At 41.3% G+C, this 19,824-nt stretch overlaps 2 protein-coding genes across 5 annotated transcripts in view; one reads left to right on the top strand and one right to left on the bottom strand.

Annotated features, from left to right (window-relative positions):
* The window catches only part of SLC41A2 (solute carrier family 41 member 2), a 58,230-nt gene extending 47,290 nt beyond the window's left edge, over positions 1-10,940 (bottom strand). For both annotated transcript variants that reach the window (XM_075502352.1, XM_075502361.1), the window contains exons 1-2: positions 10,804-10,940; positions 2,092-2,835 (exon numbers count right to left, since the gene is read on the bottom strand). In XM_075502352.1, the coding sequence (XP_075358467.1) occupies positions 2,092-2,646 (555 nt within the window). In that variant the 5' untranslated portion in view covers positions 2,647-2,835; positions 10,804-10,940. The remainder of the gene's footprint in view (positions 1-2,091; positions 2,836-10,803) is intronic.
* On the top strand, positions 10,778-19,578 carry NOPCHAP1 (NOP protein chaperone 1). Of its 3 annotated transcripts, XM_075502379.1 has the most exons (7): positions 10,816-10,902; positions 12,008-12,073; positions 13,450-13,755; positions 15,018-15,104; positions 17,376-17,512; positions 19,172-19,350; positions 19,460-19,578. In XM_075502379.1, exons 3-7 carry the CDS (start codon positions 13,686-13,688, stop codon positions 19,521-19,523), a joined length of 537 nt encoding a protein of 178 aa, XP_075358494.1. In that variant the 5' UTR covers positions 10,816-10,902; positions 12,008-12,073; positions 13,450-13,685; the 3' UTR covers positions 19,524-19,578. The 3 variants fall into 3 exon arrangements, with proteins under 3 accessions (XP_075358487.1, XP_075358504.1, XP_075358494.1); XM_075502372.1 differs by lacking the exon at positions 12,008-12,073 and having other exon boundaries at positions 10,778-10,902; XM_075502389.1 differs by lacking the exon at positions 12,008-12,073 and having other exon boundaries at positions 10,778-10,902; positions 19,172-19,578.
* Positions 19,579-19,824: the final 246 nt, after the last annotated feature.

Here is a 19,824-nt window from a genome sequence, read left to right as displayed (position 1 = left end):
CAACTTTAACTAAACTGAACTAACAAAACTGTAAATTGTCTTTGCATTCAGGGATTTGCAATGATTTAAATTATTAATTTCATTTAAAAAATCATTCAATTCTCAAATGTAAACAAGATCTGAGAATTTCCTATATGTGAAGTTACATATGTATTTACTACTGGGGAAGAATAGACATGAAATGGTTTGTAAAAAACCAAGCTTAGAATGCTTTGTTGTCTTCAAATTTTCATTTTTAAAACATGTTGTGTCACATTTCAATATCCTTCTGACATCACAGTTTAATGCTTAGTTTAAGGTGAAAAAAGTTAGTACTGACACTAGCTATTTATTTTTGTATTTGTATCACATCTCTCTCATACATGGTGAGCTGGACTGGGAAACCAATAAAGATTAAAAGTAATACAGAAGGAAAAATCAAGATATATCTCAATCCAACTCAAAAAACAGCTACGCAAACACTTACATTCCCTTAAGGGAAGGAAGGCAAGGTGAAACATTGGATTGGAAGCCATTAGTGGCAGTAGGCACAACTGCCTCTTTTGGCTGATCATTATGCTGTATCATGAAGTAAATTATATATTAACAGAATACAAACAAAGCATCTGTACAAAGAATAAATTGGTAAGATGTAAATGAACAAAGCACAAGATTGATGTAAAACAGTGCAAGAAAGCAGTAAATTTTGCATGTCAATTTTTATTTTCCTTTTCTTGATGTATAAAAGTGTCTTTTCATTGCAATTGATTGAAGTCCAAGCTTCCTTTACTCTCTCAAGATTCTCAGTGACAAAGATGGTCCCTTCTTACTCCTCTTTAAAATAACTTTGTAAACTCTTTAAGTGTAGCTAAAGAAAGCCCTAAAGCTGAATGAAACAAAACAAAACAAAAGAAAAAGCAGATTAATTTCTCTACTGTCTTTCAGTTTGAATACTGTGGTTATTTGATATTTTTTGAATAATTTGTTGTGAATCTACTCATACAGGAAGAGAGAATCCATAAGGTTTGTATTTATAAGAAATTTTGTTTTTTAAAAAACAGAAATTAGGTAGGAAAAAAAAGTAAATATAGCCTTCAAAATACAAAGAGAAGGCAAGAAAATAGGCTAGTTCAATAAAACTTTCTTAATCATTACTTTCTCCAGAATTTTCTTCAAATATCACTGCACAAAGAATTATTTCATAGGCAACTGTTACTTTTAACTCCACTGAAATGCTGCTGACATCTACAACCGTGTTAAGCTAGAAGCCAGTCCTAAAAATATTCCATATCAGTAGGGTCTTAGTGATATAATACTCTAAAAGAGGTTTTAAAAATATTATTAAACTTAAATCTTAAAATTCAGAGAAAGTTCTATTTTATCTTAACCCTGAATAACTATCATCAGTTAAATCTGCAACCACAAACCAAAATAATTTGGCTTCTCTGGACCTACTACAATTATATTTCAAGGTAGACATGACTTTGCAGCCCTGTTCACACCACTCATGTTTGTAATTCCGAGTGTTCTATATACCTAATGTTATATTAAAAAGTCACTTACATACACCTGAATATTCAAAAAAGCTCTCAAACACTTCATATGAACTTCACATAAATATGAATGTACTGCACATTTTCATATACCATATGCATTATCAGGGACCAAATCTACACAGTATTTCAGAAATTATATAGACTCGAAGCACAAAAAAGATGAGATAATGCAATAAATTCTCTAATCTTTTTAAACTCCTATGTATTGTGGCATCACAGTTAATTACAACTTCCACTTGACTACATATACATTTACTAGTGTCAACAGAATTTTGCATCATTACTATATTTCTATCCTTAGTTAAAGCAGAAGATAACAGTTTTATTCACCTGCTTACTGTGGCTAAGCAACAACACTTACCAAGACTCGAATGACTCAAAATTAAACACTGGAACCATTTAAGATAAGGTTTGGGGAAAAGGAGTTCATGGTAGCAGAACCGTACACAGACCTAATTACTTCTCAATATTGTAAACATCTGCGATATCACACATTAGAATTATAAAACCCACAGACTAGCTGTTAAAAAAAAAATATTCCAAAGCAAATACCAACCTGTACAATATCCAAAACCATGCCAGCAGAAACTGTTCCAAATCCTGCTAGCAAAAAAGGTACAAGTATCTGTAATGCCATAATACTACTAGACTCTTTTGGTTGTTTTCTACTCCCTTCCACAATGATATCTTCATTACTGTCACTAGACAGGTTGTCTTCCTGCAACATGGCATCTGTTTCTGAAGTGTCCATTCCATCACAATAATTATAACTGGTAAAATCATCATATCTAGGGCTACAGCTAGATGGGCTGTGTCCATTACTACCATGAAAACTTGGTTCTGAGAAGTGATGGTACTCTGTGTGTTGTTCAGACCTAACATTAAAATTGTGTCCTGCCTGTTGTAGTCCATCTTGCCAGACACCATTCACTTTTTTGTGTCTTTCGTCCTGGTTTATTTGGTAAACAACAGGAACCATACTCAAAAGCAGTCTCAAAAATTTATCGGACTGAATTGTATTAAGATTTATGGTCCAGTTTACAAAACCTTCTCTGTCATGAACTTTGCTATTTGTTTTGGAGATGGTAGATCTGCCTTTACAGTTAGTCATAGTGCTACAGAAGTACAGGGTGAAAAGCACTTTGTTCTTCAGACGTCAGTGAAGAAATCTTGTAGATGAGTCATCAGGTGCCACACTTGATGATTTTAAAACAGATAAATCAAAATTATCCTTTTTTGCATGCAAAAATGTTTTTTCATTGATCTCAGATCTTCAACATTTCCATAAGCAAGACTGGATCTGCAGAAAAGTAAAAAGTATATATTCAAGATTTAAAATATTTTAACTCTACAGAAGATACAAGATACTGGCTTAAATTATCAGATCACCAATATCTTTCCGAAGCAAGTATTTGTAGAAATGCCAATCTCCTCCAACATTCAACTGCCAAAGTTGAAAGAAATTAGAAGGTAAAAAGGGAAAGTTGGTGGATGAGGAAGTTTCACAAACCGATGTACTTTCCAGTGAAAGAAAGAGACAGCAGCGTGGACTGTAAGTGAATTGGTGAGGGCCTAGCTTTTGCCTTTTTGAAGCCCAGAAAGTCAAAGTCTTCAGGCAGTTACTGTGTGTTGCCCTAGACTTCCAGTGGCCTTGAACGCAGTACGTCCCCAGAGAAACGTATTTCTGCAAGGTGCAAGGGTATGGACAAATGGAACCCACATGATGTACTGTGGGGCCACTGTTGTTCCTCCTGTTCTATGCTAATGGCAAGGAGCACAGAAAAAGTAAGGAAAAAAACCCCTAACTTTCAAAATACTATCAGAGGTGGTAAGCCCAAAGCAATATTCTGGGTGGCAAAGGCCTTGTGTTGACAGTCCCTGCCCTCCATCCCCATAAAAAGAAGACAAACCAGTATTGATATGTACAATCCAAAAGCATGCTAATTTAAAATCATAATAACTGAATTTTCTCTGAAGAAAGCATACAAATTATGTTAAATATAAAGAGCTACTATATACATAATAAAACTGGACATTTTTTTCATAAAAACGTACAATATCAAGGAAAAGAGACAGTCACAAAATTCAGACCAATCAGTCTAAAATAGTATAAATTAGTCTAATTTTAAAATAAACCTGCAATACTATATTAATAAATATGGCCTATTCAAATTTAATTAAAATTAGAAAAAGTGTTAGAAGTTAGGATAATTAAAATAAAGATATTAAAAATCTGATTTTGATTTAATTTTGCATGAGGTGTAGGTTGCAGATATTTCCTGAAAGACAGGTTATTCTGATGTCTAGGAACCACTAAAATGTAATTATTTGATCAATATTAACACTTGATGTGGTCAGTTTGTTTTGTTTTCTGCAAATCATGCAAATACAATATGTCTTTTATGTTTAATGTGATTTAATGTGCATTTATTTCTACTTTGAAATTTCCATTACGGTAGAAAATTAAACAATTCTATATTGGCAGCCTCAAGTCATTTGACATTTCCTCCATTAGAAGCCACTTCACCTTCCTCTTCTTCAGTTTTCATGTTGTGATAATAGTTACGGTAATTTACTAAAAGAACAACAGTTTTCATTTGACTTGAAGCTTTAACTTTGGTATTTATTACTAGACTCCATGAACGCAGGTAAATGATTGGCATAAACAAAGAAACAAAGGTCAGGCAGACCACACCAGCATGATGTGGGACAACACAATTCCACAAGCTCAAGACACTGTATCTATGCAAAGCTGGGAAAATATATTTTTACAGACCGCAGGAAATAAAAATAGTTTAGGTTTAGAGGATTTTAATTTATTTTTCCTAAGAAAACGAGGCTCCTAAGATCATATCATATCATTTATGTTACGATCCCTACACTTCCCCCCCCCCCCCCCCTTCAAAGTTTTTAAGTCATCCAATATTTCTGGAGCAATTTCAGATAGATTTGACAGAGAGTAGAGTTGTTAAAGCTTTTAGTAACTAACGGCCTTATAAGAGATCCAAATTTGTGTCCTTGGTGTAAGGCATCTTCAAACATTAATTAGGATAAACCCCTCTTGTGGCCACAGTAAGTCCACTTCGAAAGTCCTGCTGGTCACAGAATTACTTATTTTGGTTTTGTGAGTGAAGAGACGACTCAGACGCAACATGAAGATTTTCCCTCTATCAATGGCTTTATCCAAGGGAGCTCTGACCAAGAAACAAATACTTTAAAAATGACCATGGAGTTTATTGCTTGATTTAGAAAGAAGTCAAGTTTTGCAAGAAAAAGCAATCTTTTCCACAAGACCAACAGAGGAATTTAAGTAACCAAGATTCCTGCAATATCTTTTGCCACTCTGTAGTGGATTGTGCTATGTTGAACCTTTTAGCATAAGTGCATAAAAGCTCCTAGGCCTCAGTTCTGGTTTCCACACACTTTAATTAGGAGTAACAAAACAACTTTTGCTGCTGTCCCAGAGGAGCTCTGCCCACAGGCCAAAATGGTGCTCCGTTAAGTGCCCTGCTCAGAAAGACAGAACAAGAAGAGGTAATTTTGTTTCTTCCTGGTCCAAAGGTGGCATTATCTAAGTAAAAGAAAAGAAACGGTGCATAAAAAAAGACAAGCAGAAGAAGGATGTATCATTAAACTAGCATACTAACTATTATCAACTTCAAAGAGCTTTATAGAAGGAATAAGAGGAATACAAGAGAAGAGAAGTTCCTGGAAGTTGAGGAAAGTTAAAATTTCAGGAAGGGTATAGCCTAGGGTGCTGAAGATTGCCAGCTGATTTATGACGATGGGAAGTGGCACACTACTTAGGAAGCTTGCAGAGGGAAAAGCTTTGGATCACTTCAGTCGGCTGAGTTTCGGTTGGTCACAAGAAACATCTAGGTTAGAGAATCTTTATGATAGAATTCAAGAATAGGAGGTAGAATTAAGATGTAAAAGTGTCTGTGATGAAAGACACGTACTTAGACCCACAGCAACTTCACTGGGTTTTTTTGGAGGTGGTGGTATTTTTTTTGAGGAGAGGTGGAGGCGTAACAAATGAAGGATTTTATTTCACTCACGGGGAAATACATTGAAAAAAATTCCCAACAGCTTTAACAAGGCAGAGTCTAGTTCTCATTGTGGTTTCTCTAATATGTCCTCCAGTCACATCACCAGAGTACTAGACCAGTGACTCACGGAAATTATTCACTGGTCTGGAACTCTGGCCAAAAATTTGGGTTAATTATCCATATTTTTCTAACATATGGAATTTTTTCCTTTTAAGTTTTTACTATCTTTTTTTTAAGAAACAAATCTTTTGGGAAGATTATGGCTTTATTTAATATGAGAAAGTGTTAACAAATAGAAATGGCACTTAAAAAAAGAAGAACAGAAGAATAATTTGGTCAACTAGCAAGTTACAAAGGAAGGAAGAGGTTGGCATGGATGGCTAACAGTTGAAATAGTACAAAGCAGTTTGGATGCCAGTCATTTATGTTTTTCCTACCAAAAAAGACTCGGAATGACAAAAAGTGAGCTAATGATAACTGCTGAAAAATGAGAGTTTAAGAAGACAAACCGAAAAATATAGTATACAGTAAAGAGTAATTACTTCCTCAGAGCATACAGAGGGGAGAAGCCTTCTGAATGTAACTATTCATTTCCAAAACCCTGTTCCAACAAAGATAATTTTCCAAACGTCATCTGATGCAATTATATTATCCTGAGTTAAGGGATGCTAATATTGCTGTACTTTTACTTTTTTTTTTTTTTACCTATAAAATGCAGCAAACCATCTAAGGAACAGTATGATCTCAGGGACAAGAACTCCCTAGGAAGCTTTATCATTGACAAGAACAATGACAATTTTATTGTGTTGTCTAGAAAAGATATAGCCAGCTAAAGAAGCAAGGTCTACTTGAGTAACTCATACGAGGAAAAGGAAGTAAAAATCTCAAAAATCCCATCCCCAGTTTCTGTAGGAAGAGGAGATAAGTGAATCTGGTTTCTTGCCATATAATCAGGAGGTTACAGAGAAAGCTGAAGTACTAAAAAAAGGAAAAGAGAGAGACAAAGATTCTTTGAGAAGCCAGGAAGCAGCCTCAAATTTATCCTACCTGGCATGTTATATACGAAATGAAAGGATACCTTGTCTTTGTCCTCACAAGCAAAATAATGAGCTATGCCCAGACTATGAATATAATAATTTCCACTTCTTTATTGTTTCCTAAGTACTTATTTTTAATAGTTTCTTCTTTTCCTTCCTACATTTTATAACACATAACAATTACTGTGTATTATTCACCTCTTTCTCATTCCTGCAAACATACACAAGCATAAACAAATAGTCCTGCAAACTTAACAGACAGGAAATACAGCTGGTTTGCTGAAGACGTGTTCCTGAAAAGTGAGAGGCACTTAGCTACCCAACGGATAGCAAACCAATCCTCCCCATAGGAATTAATACAATCGATGCATACAGCAATTTCAAAAATACACACAGAGACAGTATATATGATGTGGAAAATGGACAGGCAGAAGCGGATGGTGTGGAAAACAGGACCATGAGCTGGAAGAGATGCCGACTTTTGGAAATGTATAGCTGCTTTAGAAAAATCTCAGGTACTTCAGCTATGAAAATGAACACCTGATCATTATAACATTTTTCCACCCTTCACCTTTGATTGGCTCGATTGGTCTTGATTCATCTGAGGAAGATGAAGATGACATGGAAAATGTAACTGTTCAGGAAGAGGCAGCAAGAATGCTCTTCATTATTATCCAAACGAATTGCCAACATTGCTTCAGTCACACTCATGATTCAGTTCTCAAGAGCATGGGAAGGAGATGCTTCTGCCATACTTTCCTAAGGTTTAAAGAACATCCAGCGCTAGCAGGATTAAGGGACTGGATTCTACAGCTAAATTTGATCATTTAGTGATTAGACTGCTGATAATTTATTTAAAGCATGAAAACAATTAGTAATTAAATCACTGTGCTTTTTTAAGTACCTTCAAAAAAAGGGGAAGGGGGAAGAGTGGTGAATCATCGAGTATGAAACTTTTGTACGGTCAGGCTAAAACAGGCTTTAACAGGCTAAAACACTATGACAGGCTAAAACAAATATTTATCAAAGTCTAAGTCTAGGAAAATTAATTTCTTTCAGAGTTTAGCTAACAAAACCAAAAGATAACACTTATCTAAATAATACTGAGGACTTTCACAGGTTCTAAATCTAATCACGTCACGGTGAAAACCCATTTTTCCTAAAAGCCGCAAACATTTTTTACAGGTAATCTGTTAAAGCAAGAAAACTTCTACATTGCACTTTGAAGTAGTCTACAATGAAACACAATAGTTTAAACATGCCTGGCTGAGAAACACCTCTCAGTACAAGAACGAGCCTCAGAAAGGGATATTCAGGAAAGTAATATGAAACATTAATGAAATACTGAGCTTTAATATTTTGCCATAATAAGCAAAGATGAAGCTGGATTCTTTTCTGGCTTCAAAGACAAAGCCAGACTCTTTTCAGTGAAAGGATGAGAGGTAGTGGGCACAAATTGAAACACAGGAAATTCCTTTTAAACATAAGAAAGAGCTTTGTTTTACCGTGAGGGTGGTTGAACACTGGTCCAAACAGGTTATGGACTCTCCATCCTTGGTGATATTTGAATACCTTGCTTAGGACATGGCCCTAAGCAAGCTGCCCTACTTGACCCTACACTGAGCAGAGGTGGTTGACTAGACCTTTTCCAGAGATCCTTTCCGACCTCAACAGTTCTGAGATTCTGTGAAGTTTGAAATGTGAGGTTTTGGGGGACTTTTTAAAGTTCAGAATAATATTTACACAGGTGATACAGGGATCTGCACAGCCTCTTCTCCACTATTGTGTCCTGCATACGTAGAAGTTCCCAGTATTGCATTGACATTCTTATCACAGCCGTGGCTACTCATTTACATCATTGTATCCTAGTGAACACATCAGCAGAAAGTGAAAGCTACATCATATCACCTCAGCACATATAGAGAGTAAACAGACTGTATTATGATTAACCATTTTGTAGAATCCGGAACCCAAGGTGGTGCGCTGGGCTAAGATTATTTATACCAGATACTTAACGTTTGGTATTAAAGACTGGAAAACATGCTGAAAATTAACAAAGGTTACATGCAAAGCAGATATATGGGCATTACATACCATTTCTTAAATATTATGCAGTGAACTGGTTAATGTGGTGTTTATTGTATGGCAGTTGTAGGTTAAATCAATAGCAAAAGAAACAAAAGAAAAAATAATGACAGGAAAAAACAGATTAAAGAACCTCGAGGTGCCTTCTTGAATATAAGACACTGAAAGAGATGTCAGCCTCAGGCTCCATTTTCAGACAAGTTTGAGACTGCTGCATTCCACTTCCTGAACATGGCAGCTTTCGATTTTGTCCCCAAGGAAGAGAAAAGCAGCTGTTGGACAAAGATTTGGTTTGCCGCTGTGCTTTTAAGGCAACTCAATTAGATGAGACCAAAACAGAGCCAGAAACAAGGTAGCAAGGCTGTGAAATGTGGTCAGATTGTAAAATCACCCAACTGGAATACCAACATGAAAAATACCAGGCAAATCATATCCAGCCCATCAGAAGCAGGTGGGAAAGTTTGAAATATAAGAGATAATGCAGTCCTATAGATAAAGTAACCAATAGGTACTTACCAGGATGAGTCCTAAGTGTACTATTTGGGATCCTGTTTACAGGTTTCCACTGTCATCACCAAGGAGGGATGAATTGCTTATTAACTTGGGCACTAGGATACAGACTTCACATTGTTTTTTGTGGATAATATCCTAAGTTATTGGAAAAGAAAATGATACACTGTTGTTTTTCCTTCTGAAGTGTTTACCAGTGGTACTGTAGTCTTTACAGTGCCAGTTTCACAATCTAAGGCAGAATATGTAGGGAATGCTGCTAAAACAGGTCTTCCCACCTGCTCTCATCTTTTTATCAGCATTACTGAACTGGTAAAATGAGGATAACTTAGGATGTCTACTAAAGTCTGCTAGGACTCTACCTAGAAAAGATAGATGAGCAGACTTTTTTCAGGTATTTATTTGTTCCTGACATTAAGACTAAACAATTATTTAATTTTACATGTTGCATTCATCAGAGCCTGACTAATATACTGTGGTCTATAATGTAGGATCAAATGCGAGTAAAGAAGACACACAACTGCATCCTGGACAGCGTGAGGGGGAGGAGGGGAGAGGAAATTATAATATTCACTGAAATTAAAGAAAGAGGCACAGTTACTGTTTGATCTTAGTTGAGAATTAATGACGGAGTAGAAAGTAGAGTAAATCACAAAAAGCTCCTATGTTTTGGCAGAAAAGTATGGAAAGAGCACAAATGTACCACCACGTGTTAATTACAACGCTTGTAAAGAAAAAAAGATGATCGTTGAAGTCTGTATGTGTGCTGTTCAGGTACAGGTTCCATGCTTGTCTAGCAACTGCATCTGTGGTGGCAGATTCTGGCATATTTTTATAGGTGCAAAGGTGGGAACAGAAATGCAAGCACATACGGATGTGCCGAGTGCCAGGGAATAAGGGCCACGGGAAACGCTGGGCAGACCTCGCACACGCACCGAGAAACCAAAGAAAAGGCTCATTGTCCAGGCTACCTGGAGCAGCGCATAATTATGCGCACATGATGAGAAGAGCTGCGGGGGTTTGAGGAGCGCAGGGTACCGCGGCGCGGGCGGCCTTACGCCCTTCGGCAACCGTGGGCCGGGCGCAGGACACCTGGGCAGGCCGGCGACGAGCGGAGCCTGCCCTGGCGCCGGGGGGGGGGGCTGCGGGGCGCGGGATGCGGCTGAAAGGAGGGCGCAGAGGGAGGCTGCGAGGACGGGCGGCGGTCTCAGGGCCCGGAGTACGGGGGACGGGTGGGGGCGAGCCCTACCGCACACGGGGGAAGCCAGACAGGCCCGGGGCCGGCACCGGCACCGCGCGTGGGAGGCGGACGGGCGGTCCCGCATGCCCCCCAGCCCTTGGGCACCGCCGGCATTTGGGGTGGGGCAGGCGCATTGCTCCCGGGGTGCGCAGCGCCTGCAGGGCGGCGCCTGGCAGCTCCGCCACTCGCGAGGAAACTTTCCCGCCCGCCGCCTCCCGCGGCCCCCGCCGCCTCCCTCGCCTCGGGGCGGCAGGTCGCCGGCCCGCTCCGGCCCCTCTCCGCTCGCCGGCGCCCCCCTCCCTCCCTCCCCGCCCCCACCGCCCCCTCGGGCCGCGCCTTCCCCTCACCCGGGCGAGGGCGATGCCGGCAGTGGCGCGGGGTCCCGCTCCATCGCTGCGGCGGGCGGGGAGGGACCAGCCCGGCGGCGGTGACAGCTCCGGAGCTAGGTGAGCGCCACCGCCACTGAGCAGGCGCGGAAGCAGCTGGAGGGCGGGTAGCCCCCGCGATGATGTGGCCCGTGATGCGCAGCAGCCGCCGCCGCCACCGGCCGGTCTGCCCCGGCGGCGGGCGGGGGAGGGGCCGCGAGCCAGCGGCGCGAGCCGCCGCCAACCGTCGCCCCGCGCCGCTGAGGGGAGAGGACGGGACGGGGCGCGGAGGTGAGCGGCGGGAGGGGCCGGGCCCGGCCCCGGGCCCGGGGCCGCCATCGCTCACAGCCCGGCCTGACTCTCCCGGGCGAGCCCCCGGGCGAGCCTGTCACCCCGCCGCCGCCGCCTGCGAGGGGCGCTGAGGGGACAGCGGGGGGACCCGCCGGCTTCCCCTTCCCGCTGCGCGATCTCCGGCCCCTCGGGCAGCCCTGTGCTCGGTGGCGGCACGGGGCCAAGCTGGGCCCCCGCCTCTCTCCCTCCGCAACGGCCCGGCTGATGCTCCGCAGCCGGGGAAAACAAAAGGCTGGGAAGCGGGGCAAGCGGCAAAGGCGCTCCCCTGGCAGGCGGTGACGGTGCCTTTGCTTCCACTTGCAGAAGCTTTCTTGGCGACACAGCACAAGAGTCAGTGTTTTGTACTGGCTCCAGAATGTCAGCTGCTAGGACGTTTTCGTTCTTTCCTGCAGCTTGGCTAAAAATAGCTTCCTCAGAAATCCATTTTTTTTAAGTATTTGGGTCAGTTGGAATATTCATGTTCTTGCCCAGCTAGTCCGTATACCCTGCGTGCAACACCGACCGCTTACATGTAGGTCTGCGAGTAACTCCCTTGAAATCAGCTGCCTGTGTCAAACTAAATGCAGAGTCAAGGCCTTGCTGCGCCCTGTTAATCAGTCCTCAAAACTCTTGTTTCGAGACACGCTTTATTTGGATACATTAAAATAGTCAAGCCAGCTAAATTTGTGCAGTTATTATCATTACTAGTATTATTCCTCAATTGTTGCTTGACACTTCGAAGTAGTCAGGATGCCTTGAGCGGAGGATGAAAGGGAAGAAAGAGGAAGAAAAGAGAAGCGGGATTTAATGATGGTGACAGCAGCCAAGTCTACCGCATCTCTTTTCCTTTCTATAGACAGAACAAACGACAGCATGGGTGAGTCCCCAAGTGTCTGCCATAAACTGGAGCTAGCTGCTGTGGGTATGTGTGGAAAAGCAGAAACTTAAGCACGGGAGAATGTGTTTGTGGGACTGGAGCCAAAACAATCTGCACTACTATGGTGAAATATACAGCATCATCTTGAACTCTGAGTCGATACTGTGTTAAATGAGTGAAGCAGCCCAAACCTCAGAGCTATTAATTCAGTGGTGAATGCTGTCTCAAGCCTGAATTCACTGGGAATTTGGGCTACAGCTGCTGTTGTCCCCCTACCCTAGTAGCAACCATATACATCCATGCCTCGTATGTCCTCACGTGTCATGCAGTGTGGATACTTTGCAAATCAGATAAAGATCACATCTGCCTCTGTTGCCAGCAGGTTAGACTACAAACCTGAGGTTTGGGAATAGCACCCAAGGGTGCTATTTCTGGCTTCTCTAATTGCTTGTCTGGTGATCTTGGGCAATCGTTTCATCGCTCCCTATTACAGGTTCCTTGACAGTATTGTGCCCCTCCCTCCACTGAAATCACATAACACCCGTGGGTGAAATATATTATTTGAGGTTCATGCATGGTTATTTTGGGCTGTGTGCAACTGCAGAAAGAGCCGTGTTGTTGTGGCCCAAGGCAAAAAAAAGTCAGTCCTCGAGATTTTTCAGTCATCAAAGCTAGCAATAGGATTTTTTTCTGGGAAACTGAAATTCTGGAGCACAGCTGAGCAGAGAGGTGCAAACCAGCGAGCGAATTCAGTGGAGTGCAGCTGGCGCTGCGGGCTGGCCGGGAAGGTGGCAGAGGACGCGTGCTTGGGCCAGCCTGTCAGGAACACAGCAGTGCAGTCTCCTGCTTGGGGCCTCGTGGAAGGCTTGCTTCTTACTCCTTTGTTAATTCTAAGGTACTGGGATATGTGTGGGTTGTTTTTTTTTTTCTTATGTTCTTTGCATATAAATGCCACGTACCTGATTACTACTTTTTCTCAATTTTGGCTTGGACTTCCTGTCTCGTCTCTCATGAACCATTCAGTTCTCTTTTTACGGTTTTCACATTGTCTAGATTATAAACAGATAGGGACAGAAACTGCAGAACGAATCTGGAATAACAGGTTGGCCAGTGTCAACTGAACTTGATGGTTGTATAAGTTTCTTTTCCAAGAGGTAATTAAAATTCCCTCAAGGTCTGAAATTTAATTTTAGGTGCATTTGTCAAATTCTGACAATGAAAATGGGAAAGTTTTCAAAGAGGGGCAGCTGCTGACAGGCATTCAAGTAATGTTACCTGCTTGCAGCTTAGTTTCACGCTCTCATTTCTCCTTCAGGTGATGGGATGGACTTTTCGTGCCAAATCGTTTCATCAAGATTTAAAAATAATTTTTTTTTCCTTTGTAACGTGAATTATTTTCCTCTCTGCATTGTTAACCCCAGATTTACACGCGTGTCGGTGTTTGTGCCGGTTACCTGACGAGCGGCGCTGAGGGCACAGCGTGAGGAGCGCCGGTAACGCCGCGGAGCCCCAGAGGAGCCCCTCACCCCCGCCGCGGCCTCGGGGCGGCTCTGCTCCTCCCGGCCTCCAGGGGGCGCTGCGCTGCGCTGCGCCGCGCCGGCTGCGGCTGCGGCAGGGAGAGCGCCCGGCCCGGAGCCACTTCCGGTTCGCTCGGCGCATGGCGGGGGGCGGCGGAGCGGCGGGCCCGGCCGCCTCTCGGGAGCTGCTGGCCGTGGGGCGCCGAGGAGGTGAGCGGCTCCCGCGGGGGGACCGGGGGCGGCGGCGGGAGCTCCTCCGCCGAGAGGTGCGGCGCCGCTCTCCAAGCTGAGCTAGGCCTCCCGCCCGCCTGTCGGCCGGGACCCGCCTGTCGGCTCAGCCCGGCCGCCCCCCGGGCCGGGAGGTTGGGGAGGGGCGAGCCGGGGAGCGGGGGGTTGGCTTGGCTCGTGGTGAGTCCCCGGCCTCTCCCGCAGGCGGGCTGCCCGAGGGGGCTTTTATTCCATCCACTTTTTATTCCATCTCGCGTGTTTTGAAGAGCTGCCATTTCCCCGGGCACTGCTAGTGTAGTACGAGGTAAATACAGGGGGAAGAACCCAACACCAACGTTAAATTAATATCGATAGTCGCAACAACTTTTCTGTGAGGATAAAAAAGTGTTAAAAAGAAATAAAGCTTCGTTTTGGTTAATGGTAAAGGGCTGATAGCTGTGTTGGCGGTCATAAGAACTAACTTGCCTAATTAATGCAGTTTCCCCACATCATTTGGAATTTTACGAGGCTGCTCTTGAAAATACTTATTTAGGTCATTAGCGGCGCTGCGTGCAGCCTGCTTTCGTTGATCGCCACCACACTGTCATGCCCACGAGGGGAGGGGTTTAAATCAGTGTAACGAGCATGTGTTGGCTGTTACCTCACTACGTTTCCCTGTGCGTTGATATCTGTCGCTAAATAAATCTTTGACAAAAGACTTTAAAAACAGTGGGAGCCTGTAAGAAATGACCTGCTGGGTCGGACCCGTGGTTCATATAGCCCAGTATTCTTTCTTCCAACGACTGCAATAGTTGGTGATAATTACAGAGAACTTATTAGTTTAAGCGCTGTGTGCTCCCCATTCTTGTAATTGCCCAGTATCTGCAATCGTAGGGGTCGGGATGCTAGGGGGTGCGTTCCTGCTCGGTCCTTTCAATACCTGATTACGACTCTGCTGCCCTGAATTTGTCTAATTCTGTGTTGAACCTGCTGATCCATCTGCTTTCACAGCCTCTTGTGGTAGCAAGTTCTAGACATTCACTACGTCCTACGTACAGAATTACTGAGATGACCGCCCCAAACAGACATCAAGAGGCAGTATTTGCAGGAAAGCAGAGTGGAATTCCTGGAGGCAGAGGCAGTTGAATCTTCATTTTTAGTCTTGTAGAAAGGTGGAAAAGTAGCAGCAAGAAGAGAGCCTCACAGTTAAAATGTGACATTCATGGTTGACATAGGTAAACATTCAAATACTTGTTTATTTCCAGGGCTGGAAGAAACTTTGTTGATTAGTTCAAAATGTAGCAGCAAGAAGGCCACAACTTTACAGACAGTTAGGATGCCAAGGAGTAATGGTAAGTAGGACTTTGTTATTGTAACAGTGTGTCGTGGTTTAACCTCAGCTGGCAACTAAGCCCCACACAGCCACTCGCTCACTCCCCCCGTGGTGGGATGGGGGAGAGAATCAGAAGAGTAAAAGTGAGAAAACTCATGGGTTGAGATAAAGACAGTTTAATAGGGAAAGCAAAAGCTGCACACGCGAGCAAAGCGAAACGAGGAATTCATTCACTGCTTCCCATGGGCAGGCAGGTGTTCAGCCATCTAAAGGAAAGCAGGGCTCCATCACACGTAACAGTTACTTGGGAAGACAAACACCATCACTCCAAACGTCCCCCCCTTCCTTCTTCTTCCCCAGCTTTATATACTGAGCATGATGTCGTATGGTATGGAATAGCCCTTTGGCCAGTTTGGATCAACTATCCTGGCTGTGTCCCCTCCCAGCTTCTTGTGCACCTGGCAGAGCATGGGAAGCTGAAAAGTCCTTGACTAGTGCAGCAACAACTAAAACATCAGTGTGTAATCAACACTGTTTTCAGCACAAATCCAAAACATAGCCCCATACTAGTTACTATAAAGAATATTAACTCTATCCCAGCCAAAACCAGCACACAGTGTCAAGTAGTAGGTAACACATTTGACAAAACTTTTGCTTCAGTGCTTTCCTTGCATTAGGAAAGGGAGAAACTCTTGTGTTCTGTTTTTACTGGTACTAGGTCCTCCGTTCCAGTTGCACGTCCCACAGATTAATCATGTCACTGCTGCTTCTGCAAAGCTAGATTTTGCGATGCTAGGCATTACAGCTGTAAGTTTGAGGGACTTAGTTCTCCTTGCAGAAATACTCGTGCTGTCTGCATATAGTGAATTTGCCAGGTTGTACCTTTGGTCTTCATTTAGTCAGCTACTTTCAAATTGATGCAGATTACGTAGATCACTTTTAGAAGTTTATTTGTAATGAATGTGCTGGCAAAATTATTAAGCCAGATCATATAACCATTCATTCATAACAAATTAATTTGAATGCATTGAGAAAACTTCTTTTTCTTTAATCGAGGTATGTTCCTTTGTTCTTAGTCAAAGCTACATACAGATTGCTAACGTTGTCTTCAGTGTAACTCTGTGCATAAGGGGACATAGTGTAAAAATTGTTATTCTTTGAAAGTAGTGTATCTTAAGGAGTTTTTCTCTTCATGAAAATATACCAGAGTTCTTTAGTCTCAGATGGTTCTTTTCCAGTAAAGAGTTGTTGCTTTTTTGCTGATCTGGGCTTCTTATCTCTTTTCAGGAGTAATTTCTCAGTATAAAAATATTTGGTGTATAAAAGCATTTAATTTAAAATGGACTCCTGCAAATTATTGTATTTTTATTTTCTGATTGAGCTGAGACTTAAAAAGTAATAGAAAAAGCAATTTGTTATGTCGAATTCTTTCTTGGATAAAAATCTCTACAAAGGTGACAGTGTTTCAAAGGGAGATTGTACCTGTTAGACTTCGGTGGAGCTCACTCAGAATAGTACCTCTTACTTCACGGAGAATGAAAACTAGTGATTGGCTCATCTGCATGTGTGGAGCAAAGATTATTTGAGGAAACTCTGGAGGCAGGTGAAGATAGCCCCTTCCTGCATGGAAGGGAAATGGGTGTGATTCTCCTAATGGCACTGATTATCTTAAAATTGTTGGGAAGTCCCACTGAGTTTAGAGGGATGTTTCTGTAGAGGACAAGTGCTTTACACTTCAACCTAGAGCATCCATCTCTCTCCCACCATCTTAATTTCACAGCCCATTTTGATAATTATGTTGAACTTTCTTTAGAGTAGCATGACACCTGTGGCATGTGTGCTGCAGCTAATTCTTCCATCTTCTTTGGGACCTTCAGTCTATACTTTTAATAGGGAAGAAAGGAGAACATAATTATATTTCCATTGGAGATAATACTGATGTGGACGTTTCTCAAGGTGGCACTCAGTATGTATTTAAAACCATGGAATTTACAAGCAAGTTTTCTGTAAAGTAGTCACATTTTGTTTTAAGAATCCGAATGGAATTGTTGAAGTGATTTCTTCCTGCACCACATGCTGACCAATAGATTCGATATCTTTTTGCTGTTTATGCCTTGGGAAATTGAATACTGTAATAAATCCTCCTATTAAAACATCTTAAGTACAGTAGACAGCTGGAAATTACAGCTGAAATTGAATCTGTTTAAATGCTCAGATTTCTGAGGTATAAATGTGTAAACTAACGTGCATCTGTTTGTATACGTACATGTGATAATTATTTCATTTTCAGTTTTGGACCGAGTACAGAGCTTTTTACCACAGATGGCCCATGCAAATGATGAGCTAAGAAGAAAAATGGTAACAGCACCAGCTCATCAGTTTGATATTGAAAATCTAGACAGTGCAACAGAAAAAGTTATAGAAATGGTAAATACGTACTATTTCTTTTATTTTATAAAGTAAACTTAGATGTGGTTAAAATAATTCTCTGATTTTAGAATGAGCTAATTTGATAGATAAGGCTAAGTCTTTACCATTTTAGTCCGTGATCTGCAAATTCAAAACATAGATGTAATAAAAATGCTTATTTGGTTAAAATTTACTACTTAGTTTTCATACTTGCAGAATTTAAGGACTGGGGATGAAGTAGTTTAAGGCTAGGATAAGACATACTTTTGAATCAGCAACTCTGAATCAAAAGTAAGTCACAAATCGTATTTTAAATCTCATGGGTAAATTGGTTTAGAAACTGGACAATGTAAGGTGTAGTAAGGCATAATAGAAGGCTTTAGTATAAGAGTAATAACTGGCTTTCAGCTGTGCTTTGTAGGTATTTTTAGGAGTGGCTATCGGTCTTGGGTTTAGAAAAGTTGTTAGTGTTGTTGTCATCCTTTATAGCTGGTATTTGTCTATTTATTTACATTCACATCAATATTTTCTTTCTGTTTTTACCTGAAGTGCTGCAGCCACATGCTCACATAAGAAAATTTTAATATGAAGGTGATGTGATACATGCATGTCCCAGACAAGTGCCATCTGGCCTGCAGATCCACAAGATAAAGGGCAGAAAAAAGGCAGCCTGCGGTTTGGTGTGTGAGCTGTCAGAATAATTTATTGGCTGCTGGTTGGATTCAGAGTTCTTGTAGATTGTATCCAGCCTACGTGCAATAGGTTGTCCAGTGCTGGTATATGCTGAAGAATTCCAAATAAATAATGAGAAAAAAAAGTGGATCATGAAAATTGTTGTTTTAATATGCTGAAGTGGAATGGGTAACTTGGACAGGATTTTTAAAAGATTTTTCATGTGACAGTGTCTGGCAAGTGTCTTGGCTTAATAATAAACGAGCCAGGAGACCTAGTGATTAATAGCTTAATGCTATTTGCAAATCACTGAAGAAACGTATTTGTATCTCAGATTCCTGTATTTTGCTTTGCTGCATGCAGGAAGTTTTTGAAGTGAGGATTATCAGTTTAAGACAGACATTTTCAGAGAGAAAAACAGACCTCAAAAATCATGGCTCTGCCTATGGAAATAGATGATCACGTTTACTTCAGAAAATATCCTGGTCGTTTAAACTACTTGCTGTTTTGCAGTACTTGTAGTGCCATGAACAATACTAGGTTATAAGATATGAACTATATTAATAAATGTATATACACATGTTTGTATGTATGTCATGACCCCTTATACACTAAATGGTTTCATTTGAATTCTTTATTGAAAATTAGTTTTGATGCCTCCTGCTCGTCAGTTTAAATATCTGATTTAGACTGAGTTCAGCTATTGACTCATTTCTGGTTTTGATAATGGTATGGCCTTATATTATGAATATGATAATGAAATGAAATGGCCTTATATTAGCTGTAGGGCAATATAAATTACAATTGAAATATTTAGGAATCTGTTCATGATATTTATCATAATCCTAGGAGAACCCAAAGGTCTTTCTAATTGTGGTTGTGGTTTTCTTATGGTAGTAGGCTGTTTCATGTTTTACTGTTTCATGTTTCATGCTTTATGTTTTACTCAAATGATAGAACTGGTATAGAAATGTATACTGTGTTAACTAAGGTCTTTTTTTCCAGAATGTGGCTGTAGTTGAACTGAGTGATTCTGATACAGATGAAGAAATACCAACTTCAGAAGACGGCTCAGAATCTGAAGATGACTGTATAACTGATGAAGTGACAATAGACAACATTAAGTTTCCTAAACAAAATGGAGAAAAGGGCAAAATAGAAATTTTGGACAGCAAAGTGAATGAGTAAATCCATTTTATTTTACTTTAAAAAACCCCCAACAACAAAAACCCCAAATCGTGTTTTCTTACTTTGAAGACTTGGCCCTTAAAACTGCCTTGTTTCCCAATGTAGCATCCCTCAGGATCATGTGAAATGCTATAGTTTACATGGTGGAGAATTCAGGATCCACTCATGACTGAGGCAGGCTGGATTTCTGAAGAATTAAGTACGGTTTTACTCATCAAACAACATGGAAATGAACTTCATAGTAGGTTAGACTAAGAAAGCATCTAGAGTTTGGGGCACTTGAACTAGTTAAAATCCTTGTTCTGTTGCTTTGTTGAAGAAAGATTTTTGTAGTGTGCTAGAATTTTTTGCTTCAAGGGCAGGAAAGAGTTGACTAGAAAAAAAGCTGTTTTTTATATTCCATGTCCTGTGAAGTGTTATGTACAATGTCTTCAATATTAAACATTATCTTAAAGTACATTAGAGGTATG

Source organism: Mycteria americana, chromosome 1 (genome assembly GCF_035582795.1).
Source record: "Mycteria americana isolate JAX WOST 10 ecotype Jacksonville Zoo and Gardens chromosome 1, USCA_MyAme_1.0, whole genome shotgun sequence".
In the NCBI taxonomy this organism is placed as follows: Eukaryota; Metazoa; Chordata; class Aves; order Ciconiiformes; family Ciconiidae; genus Mycteria; species Mycteria americana.
The sequence above is the reverse complement of the archived record's forward strand: the minus strand, read 5'-3'. Positions and strand labels throughout refer to the sequence as shown.

What these genes read in the sequence shown, in the direction of transcription:
- NOPCHAP1 (XM_075502372.1), top strand. Translation starts at nt 13,686, where the DNA reads ATGGCGGGGGGCGGCGGAGCGGCGGGCCCGGCCGCCTCTCGGGAGCTG. An exon ending in GGCCGTGGGGCGCCGAGGAG is followed by an intron (nt 13,756 to 15,017) that starts GTGAGCGGCTCC and finishes GTTTATTTCCAG; the next exon opens with GGCTGGAAGAAACTTTGTTG. An exon ending in TTGGACAGCAAAGTGAATGA is followed by an intron (nt 19,351 to 19,459) that starts GTAAATCCATTT and finishes TTCCCAATGTAG; the next exon opens with CATCCCTCAGGATCATGTGA.